This window comes from Drosophila sechellia, unplaced genomic scaffold, assembly GCF_004382195.2.
Source record: "Drosophila sechellia strain sech25 unplaced genomic scaffold, ASM438219v1 U_199, whole genome shotgun sequence".
Taxonomy (NCBI): domain Eukaryota; kingdom Metazoa; phylum Arthropoda; class Insecta; order Diptera; family Drosophilidae; genus Drosophila; species Drosophila sechellia.
The window spans coordinates 76,372-85,598 of NW_022611137.1; the positions used below are offsets into that span (position 1 = coordinate 76,372).

Consider the following 9,227-nt stretch of genomic DNA (forward strand, 5'->3'; position numbering starts at 1 on the left):
AAGGATCATTATTGTATAATATCCTTATCGTTAATAAATATTTGTTATAATACAAATAAATACAATTTACCAAAATAAAAATATTACAAAATGATTCCACGAAATCAAAAGTTAAAGTCAAAATAAAATGAAGATGGCTTTTATTTTATATGTGGGGCTTGGCAACCTCATAAAAAGACTTTAAAATTATTAATGTTGTTGTGCGTATTTGTGGCAGTACTTACAACAACAACGGAGTTTCCTATAAAAACAAATTCTCGAACATGGAAATCGAAGAAACTAAACTAAATTCGAAAGTAGAAGTCGAATTAAAATTTGTTGAATATATATTGAACATATATGTATAATGAACAACGATGTATGTATATAAGAAACTTGTGTACTCAAACACTCAAGTTGCCTGCGAGCAACGGTTAATTCCTTTTTGAGTGTTTTCGCTACTAATCGGCGATCACTCTTTGTTCGCATATTTTGACTATGCCTGTGTGCAGCAAGTATACATAATTTGAATTCAGTTACCAATAAACCTCTGCGCTGTAAACACGTTTAATAGGTTATGGGCCCAGACACAAGTTTGGTGCTGTAACTCGAGTGGATTTGTCTTTACGAAAAAGAAGATTCGGAAAGTGACTATTAAAAGTGAATTTGTCTTTACGAAAAAAGAAAATTCAAAATGAGTATTACGGTCAACATTGATAAGCTCGATGAGAGCAATTATGACATTTGGTCAATGTCCATGCGTAGTGTTCTGATAGCTTCAGATTTATGGGACGTGGTATGTGGTAGTGTGAAGGAACCCGATGATGCGCCAGAGCCTACGAAATGAAACACTAAAGACGCGAAAGCTCTGTCGAGCATTATTTTGCATCTAAAACCGTCCCAAATGATGCACATTAAGTCGTGTGTGACTGCAAAGGAAGCGTGGAACATTTTAGAAAAAATACATAAGCCGGTCGGACCGTTAATTCAAATGCAGCTCTATCAAAAACTCATTCGCTTAAAAATGAAGCAAGGTGATAATGTGACAGACTATGTGAATTCATGAATTCATGAATTGTGAAAAATTGGAAGAACTCGATATTTTACTAGGTGATAACCTAAAAGTGTATTGCTGCTAACTGGACTTCCAAAAAGCTTTGAAAATATCGTAGTTGCCATGCAAACACGGGATACTTCACCCCCGTTTTCAACTGGCTTAGGGTGAACGAAGAGTGCGAAGAAGTTTTCGAGAAAAGGGCATACGTGACTCGGGTTGAACAGCCTACCTCGAAGAGCAATACGAAAAATAACTGTTCCTACGAACGACGTCAGAAGCAAAGTGTAAGATCGTTTGAGTGCTGTTCGTGTGGGCAGCGCGGCCACAAAGCTGTTAATTATAGAGAAAGAAAAACTGAAAATAATAAAAAGCAGAGATCATATTCTGCAGTGTGTTATGGCTCAAGTGTGAGTGAAATGTCGCGAGGTACATGGTGTCTCGATAGTGGAGCCACTGCTCATTTGTGTTGTGAGCGAGACATTTTTTCGGAATTTAAAGAACATAAAGAGCGTATTCTATTGGCGGGAAATAACTGTATTGAGTCCGTTGGCCGTGGCACAGTGATTGTGAAATGGCGCGAATTCGAAATAAAGCTTGTTGATGTTCTTTATGTACAGGAACTTCAATATAATTTTATGTCAGTGTCGAAGGCGATCGAAAAAGGTTTTTGCGTGAAATTCTCAGAAAAAGGCGCGAGTGTAATTGAGAATGACGGAACTGTAATACTAAAGGCAGAGAAACGTGAAAATTTGTTTCTGTTTGAGAATGCAAGAATAAATGTTACAATGCGCAAAACAAAAATTCATCGCAATTATGGCATAATAGATTCGGACATCTAAATTTCAGAAGCCTTAATAAAATGATAAAAGAAAATATGGTGAAAAGCATGAAGTTACATTTTAACGAAAACATTGCTTGTGAGTCGTGTGCAAAAGGCAAAATTAGTGTAAAGCATTTTCCAAAGGCCAGTGAAAATCGCGCAAAAGAAATTCTGGGTCTAGTGCATACCGATATTTGTGGCCCGATTAATAAAAAATCAAATGGTGGTGCACGTTACTTTGTGACCTTTATTGATGACAAATCCAGATACGTAACGGTGTATTTTATAAAAACGCGAGATGAGGTTTTTGAAAAATTTAAAGAATACAAATCATTTGTAGAAAATTAAACGGGTAAAAAATTGAAAATATTGAGAAATGACAATGGTCGTGAATATTTAAGTGGCTTGTTTGAACAGTTTCTTTTTAGTCATGGCATTAAAAGGCAGCTAACAGTGCCGCACACCCCCAACAAAATGGTGTAGCGGAGAGAGCGAACAGAACATTAGTGGAAATGGCCCGTACCATGTTACTGTGTGCTGGCCTTGATGAAAGTTTTTGGGCTGAAGCGATCAAGACAGCATCCTACTTGAGGAACCGTGCAGAAACAACAACGTTGCCTGGTTTAACTCCTTTTGAGGTATGGACAGGAAGAAAGCCATACGTTGGGCACCTCCGTGTCTTTGGTGCCAAAGCCATCGTGTTGAACAAGACACATAAGACGAAGTTTGCTCCGAAGGGTGAGGAGCATATACTGGTTGGCTACTCCGAAACGGCAAAGGCGTATCGACTGTATAGCCATGAGAAGAGGAAGATGATCGAAGCGCGGGACGTCATGTTTTTCGAAGATGACTTGGGCAGAAGTGGTTTGCCTGGTGAAACGGAGTTAAAATTGGTTGAACTCCAAGGCAAATCTACGCTTGTGGTTGGTGAGTTGTCTAATAATCCTCCTAATGTGGAACCTGAGGCAGCCGATGACGAACGAGCAAGTATTGAACAAGAGCCAGAAGACGTAGATCCGAAAAACGCGCAGCTTGCAGAAAAAGAAGCACAAAGAGCTCCGGGACGACCGAAGCTAGTGCGATCTGGTCTCCCAGGACGACCTCGGAAAGAATGCCAGATGCTGAATGTCCTGACGACTGAGGACATTGCTGTACCTGGAAGTTTTGAAGAAGCTATGAACGGTGATCACAGCGATAAATGGAAAGCTTCTGTTCAGAGGGAGATGGATGGCTACCGAGCAAACAAAACTTGGTCACTGGTTGACCTACCGAAAGGCGAGAAGACTATTGGTTGCAGATGGGTCTTTCCGTTAAAACGAGACAAGAATGGGCAAAGGGTGCGCACAGCGCCAGGGTATTAATTATTTCGAAACTTTTTCTCCCGTTGCCACGTACTCCACAATAAGATTGGTCATCGCATCGGCAGTTGAACATGGCATGTTCATGCACCAGATGGACGTTTCTTCAGCGTACCTAAATAGCGAATTACATGATGTGGTGTACATGAGGCAACCTGAAGGTTTTATAGATGAGCAGTTTCCGAGACGCGTTCTGAGACTCCACAAATCACTGTACGGCCTTAAACAGAGTGGACGCGAATGGAACGAGAGACTGAATGCCGTGCTATTGGAGATTGGTTTCACTCCTTGTCCTAGTGAACCTTGTTTGTACGTGCGCAAAGTTGATGACAATCTGGGTCTAATTGTGGTGTACGTGGATAACTTGATCATAGCAAACTCCAACAAAGATGACCTCAACGAGATCAAGTTGCTTATCTCCAAGAAGTTTGACGTGGTCGTCGGCGGCGATCTTAAACATTTTCTTGGCATGGAAATTGAGAGAGAGAGTGAAACTGGAAGTATCAAAATTGGGCACAAGCAGTATGTGGAGACACTCCTCAACGATTACGGAATGCAAAATTGTAAGCCAAGCAGTATTCCATTGGAGGCTGGCCATCAGATAAAATGCGACGACGAGGGATGTGATCGTGTGAATAAGGAATCTTATCAGTCATTGATTGGGTCCCTTCTGTATCTGGCGATGACGACTCGTCCAGACATATTGCATTCTACTGTGAAGTTGGCACAGCGGAATGCAGATCCTCATAAGGAGCACGAGGCGGCTGCCAAGCGTATCTTACGCTACCTGAGGGGCACTTCCGAGAAGAAACTACACTACAGAAGAACTGGGCAGAGCATTCACTGCTAAGTGGATGCAGACTGGGCTGGCGATTCTTCAGATCGCAAATCATATACTGGATGGGCGTTTTTTGCTGCTGGTGCTGCCTTTAGTTGGGAATCCAAGAAGCAAAGTATTGTAGTTCTGAGCAGCACAGAGGCCGAATATATAGCTCTCTCCTCGGCTGCCAAAGAGGCGGTCTATATCAGGAAGCTGGTTGCCGAAATGGGTTTCGGAGATATCAAGACTTTTGCAGATCTATAGCGACAACCAAAGTTCGCAATGCTTAGTTAAAAATCCTAGGTTCCATACAAGAAGCAAACACATTGACATTAAGTATCATCATGTAAGAGATATATATAAGGATAAAATTGTAAGCATTAGTTATGTTCCCACTGAAGACATGATAGCGGATGTGTTAACAAAGAACTTAAGTAGAATTAAGCATAATAGATGTATTAAGCTAATGGGAATGTTTTGAGTGAATATGTAAACATACAACGTTGAGAAGGAGTGTTGAATATATAATGAACATATATGTATAATGAACAACGATGTATGTATATAAGAAACTTGTGTACTCAAACACTCAAGTTGCCTGCGTTGCCTCCTTTTTGAATGTTTTCGCTACTAATCGGCGATCACTCTTTGTTCGCATATTTTGACGCTGCCTGTGTGCAGCAAGTATACATAATTTGAATTCAGTTACCAAAAAACCTCTGCGCTGTAAACACGTTTAATAGTCCCATTATAAGGACACTAGCTTCTTAAATGGACAAATTGCGTCTAGCAATAATGCGATTGAGCAATAACAGGTCTGTGATGCCCTGGGCTGCACGCGCGCTACAATGAATGTATCAACGTGTATTTCCTAGACCGAGAGGTCCGGATAAACCGCTGAACCACTTTCATGCTTGGGATTGTGAACTGAAACTGTTCACATGAACTTGGAATTCCCAGTAAGTGTGAGTCATTAACTCGCATTGATTACGTCCCTGCTCTTTGTACACACCGCCCGTCGCTACTACCGATTGAATTATTTAGTGAGGTCTCCGGGCGTGATCACTGTGACGCCTTGCGTGTTACGGTTGTTTCGCAAAAGTTGACCGAACTTGATTATTTAGAGGAAGTAAAAGTCGTAACAAGGTTTCCGTAGGTGAACCTGCGGAAGGATCATTATTGTATAATATCCTTATCGTTAATAAATATTTGTTATAATACAAATAAATACAATTTACCAAAATAAAAATATTACAAAATGATTCCACGAAATCAAAAGTTAAAGTCAAAATAAAATGAAGATGGCTTTTATTTTATATGTGGGGCTTGGCAACCTCATAAAAAGACTTTAACATTATTAATGTTGTTGTGCGTATTTGTGGCAGTACTTACAACAACAACGGCGTTTCCTATAAAAACAAATTCTCGAACATGGAAATCGAAGAAACTAAACTAAATTCGAAAGTAGAAGTCGAATTAAAATTAAAATAAATGCATCTATCTGTACAATAACACATCTTTACGATCGCTTTTATCACTAAGCTTGCCTGATATGTCTATGTGAACAGTATGCCACGGAATGTTTACTTTGGGAATAGGATGTAATTCCATTTGTAATTTTCCAGAAGATGATTTGGACACTCGGCAGGTTATACAATTTTCAACAAATCTTCGAACGTATTTGGCCATACCCTCAAACCAATAGTAATCGTAAACCTTGTCAAGTGTTTTCTCCCAGCCCAGATGCATTATGGATTCATGTACTTGGTTAATAACTGACCATCTAAATCCACGAGGCACCACTGGCAACACAGGGTCTTGCCATTTCTTTGTATGATTCTATACAAAACTCCAGCTCTCAAATCATATGTCTTAGCCAAATCGAATGGACATTCATTATTGTTCAGCTTGGCAACGATTTCTACGATATCTTGATCTTTCTGTTGCTCTGCAAAAATCCAATCCTCAGATACTTCAGTTAAGTCGATTCGCTTTTCAACAACTTTCGCATATTCAGGGGAATTTTCCGGAGGAAGTGGATTTCTGGAAAAGAAATCAGCATGAGCCATACGCTTGACTTCTCTATACTGTATGTCAAAATCGAATGTCTGTAAATAAGCCCACCAGCGATAGACTCTAGGCAACAACTCAATCTTATTTCGTGATGATTTTAAAGAATTACAATCAGTGAATATTACAAACTTTCTGCCATGTAAGTAGTGCCGGAAATGCTTGACTGCATTTACCACCGCAAGAGTTTCCAACTCATACGAAGTATATTTAGATTCGCATACACTTGTTGTCTTACTGTAGTATTCCACTACATACGGTTTATTTTCAATTCTGTGCAAGAGTATAGCACCATATCCGATTGCACTCGCATCGGTGTGTAACTCTATTGGATATTGCGGGTCAAAGATAACCAAAACTGGTTTATTAGTAAGAATGTGAATAATTTTTCTACGAATTTCCTCATGTTCCATATTCCACTCAAATTTATTTTTCTCTGAGGTGAGAAAATATAAAGGCTTCATTAGCTGTGACGAAAGTACGATGCTAACCCAATGAACTGTCTCAATGTTGTCACTGACCTAGGAGGTGGCAAGGCATTCAAAGATTCTACTTTACGAGTATTTGGACTAATCTCACCTGCTCGTACTTCGAATCCTAAATATTGGACAGAAGTCCTCAGAAAGAAGCATTTTTCAACATTGAATGAAAATCCTGCCTTTGATAAAATATCCAAAACAATCTTTAACCTTTCGAGTGCCGTTTCCTTGGTTGGAGCTACAATCCATATACACAATGACATACGAATAAGCGACCTCGCTTAATGCCTTTATAACTGCTCTTTGAAAGACTGATGGCGCATTCTTAAGTCCAAATGGCATCGACACGAACTCATATTGGCCATCAGGGGTGACAGATGCCGTGTACTCGACAGAGTTCGGATGCATAGGAACCTGATAATAGCCACTTGCCATGTCCAAGCAGGTAAAGAACTTTGCACCACGCAACCTGGCTATCTGATCAGATATTAAAGGCAACGGAAACTTGTCAGCTACTGTATTCCCAATTCAATTCTCTATAATCCACACAAAGCCTAGCTGATCCATTCTTCTTCTTCACCAATAGAACAGGGCTCGCAAAAGGGGAGCTACTCGGTCTGATAACTTTGCAATCTAATAATTCTTGAACTTTGTTTCAAACCACATCTCTCTCACTGGGGCTCAATCTATATGGTCTTCTCTGTACCGTTTTTGTCTCATCAATCAATCGAATTTTCATTTCTCCCGAATTTACGCGAGTCTGAGACGTTCCCTGTATAAAAGAATCTGAGTAGGATTTCAACAATGTTGTTATTTCATTTTTGTTTTTACCGCATAGATTGTTTTCTATTATTTCGAATGAGTTTTCTATGAACTTAGAGCACGAATTAACAGTTTTGGTTTCATTCTTAATTATTTCTACTCCTTTACAAGACACTACAGCAGCATATCCCTGAGCTAATACTTCTCGTCCTAGTACGATATTATTTGACATACAATCATCTGGTACTACATGAAATATTACATTTAAACTGTTTCCATTAATGAGAATATTGTTATCGATTTGAATTGTACTGCAAACATTTGCATTTCCAATACCTTTCAGGCTTACTACGTTATTTATTATTTTACCGCTTATGTTTTTAGCAAAACTCTCTTTAATCAAAGAGCACTCTGCTCCAGAGTCAAAGATAATTGGAAAGTTCTCACCTCGTAGCAGCATACTTGTCTTTGGTTCATCCACCACGCACAGCTCAGCTCTCTTCTCGTTCCGAAATCCAGCTCCACCACTTGCCATATTTTTGGGGCATTGTGAAGCTATATGACCTTGCTCCTGGCAGCGATAGCAAGTTATACTGCCTTTAGAATGCTGCTGAAATGATTGGCTTCCTCGGTGATCCTGTCTCGACATGCCAGCGCTCTGCTTCCTGTTTCGGCAGTCAATCATCTTGTGCCCCATTTTACCACAAAGATGGCACTTCAAGGGCGCGAACTTAGCTCGCATTCCTCCAGATTCCACATTTCCAGAATGATGTGTGCGCCTGTCAAAAGCGAAGACCTGCAACTCAGCCTGTAGGTCGCGTCTATTCTTGATCTCGGCAGTGTAGGCAATTCTTTGTAATCGGCGATCAAAGTTGGCCAAATGTCCCAAAACCACAGACACAGCAATCCTCTCGGTATCCAAGCCCTTCCATTTGCAAACGAGTGACGTCTCCATGCGACTAGCATATATGGCAAGGCATTCACGGTTGCCTGGGCGACTGTTCAGTAACTGTAAAAACATGGCGGCTGGCGTCTCTGCATTTGCATAGCGTTGTTGGAATAACTGCTTAAATTCCAACCATGTCACACCAGCATAGCACACTTCTGACAGCCATTGGGACGCACTTCCTTCCAGCGATTTTGTTAAAGCCAATATTAATGCACTGCCTTCCAAAGGTTTTTCAGCCACAATAATATCAACCGTAAAGCACCATTGAGTAGCGTCGGCGCCTGGAATGTCGGCGTTAAACTTTGGCAATATGACGACGCCATTTTGTGCAGGTTCTCGCACAGACGCTTGCAGTGTTTTTGCCCATTCCAAGAAACTTTGGTTTTGGTGCTCCATCAAGATGCGCAGTTGGTCCTCCATGGTGTGCAGACGAAGGCACGATCCCACTTCTGATGACGGAGCGTAGATTTAATCCAAATTGCGAAGCGTGTCCCTGTAGTTTTCCTCTTATTGATTCTTGCCGCTGCGTGTGTGTGCTTTTCCTCGTTCTCTTCTCGATAGACACGCATGGCCACACACTATCAGGGCCACACTCGATCTCAATGTTATTGAAATCTCACAATCGATTACAACTCGTCCTATCGATAAGTCTCGTGAACAGTTGACCATCGATAGGGCGCCTATTTCAAAATATTATTCCCTTCTCCGACATATATATACATACTTAAACGTATTATATTATATTAAATTCAATAAACGCAAATTTATTTTACAAATAAATAATATTTTTTTAAATAGATAATAAAAAAATTAAATTAAAATTTCTACACACTGATACGGTTTCCTTCGTCTAAATTAAGTAAACATATATGAGTGCCCTTGTACACTGTTGAATTCTGTCGGATTCTCACGCACTGCGTGAATAGAACCACT

The 9,227-nt window shown here is 40.2% G+C and overlaps 1 protein-coding gene across 1 annotated transcript; it reads right to left on the reverse strand.

Moving 5' to 3' along the window:
- Positions 1-5,977: 5,977 nt before the first annotated feature.
- On the reverse strand, positions 5,978-8,484 carry LOC116802667. Its single transcript, XM_032727034.1, has 2 exons — positions 7,808-8,484; positions 5,978-6,077 (listed from the first exon to the last, which is right to left on the reverse strand). Exons 1-2 carry the CDS (start codon positions 8,364-8,366, stop codon positions 6,013-6,015), a joined length of 624 nt encoding a protein of 207 aa, XP_032582925.1. The 5' UTR covers positions 8,367-8,484; the 3' UTR covers positions 5,978-6,012.
- Between the last annotated feature and the right edge of the window lie 743 nt (positions 8,485-9,227).

Excerpts from the sequence above, each read along its gene's own strand:
- LOC116802667 (XM_032727034.1), bottom strand. The coding sequence starts at position 8,366 with ATGTTTTTACAGTTACTGAACAGTCGCCCAGGCAACCGTGAATGCCTT. Across the intron at positions 6,078-7,807 it reads GGTGGATGAACCAAAGACAA|AAATCCACTTCCTCCGGAAA; the intron begins GTATGCTGCTAC and ends TTTCTTTTCCAG.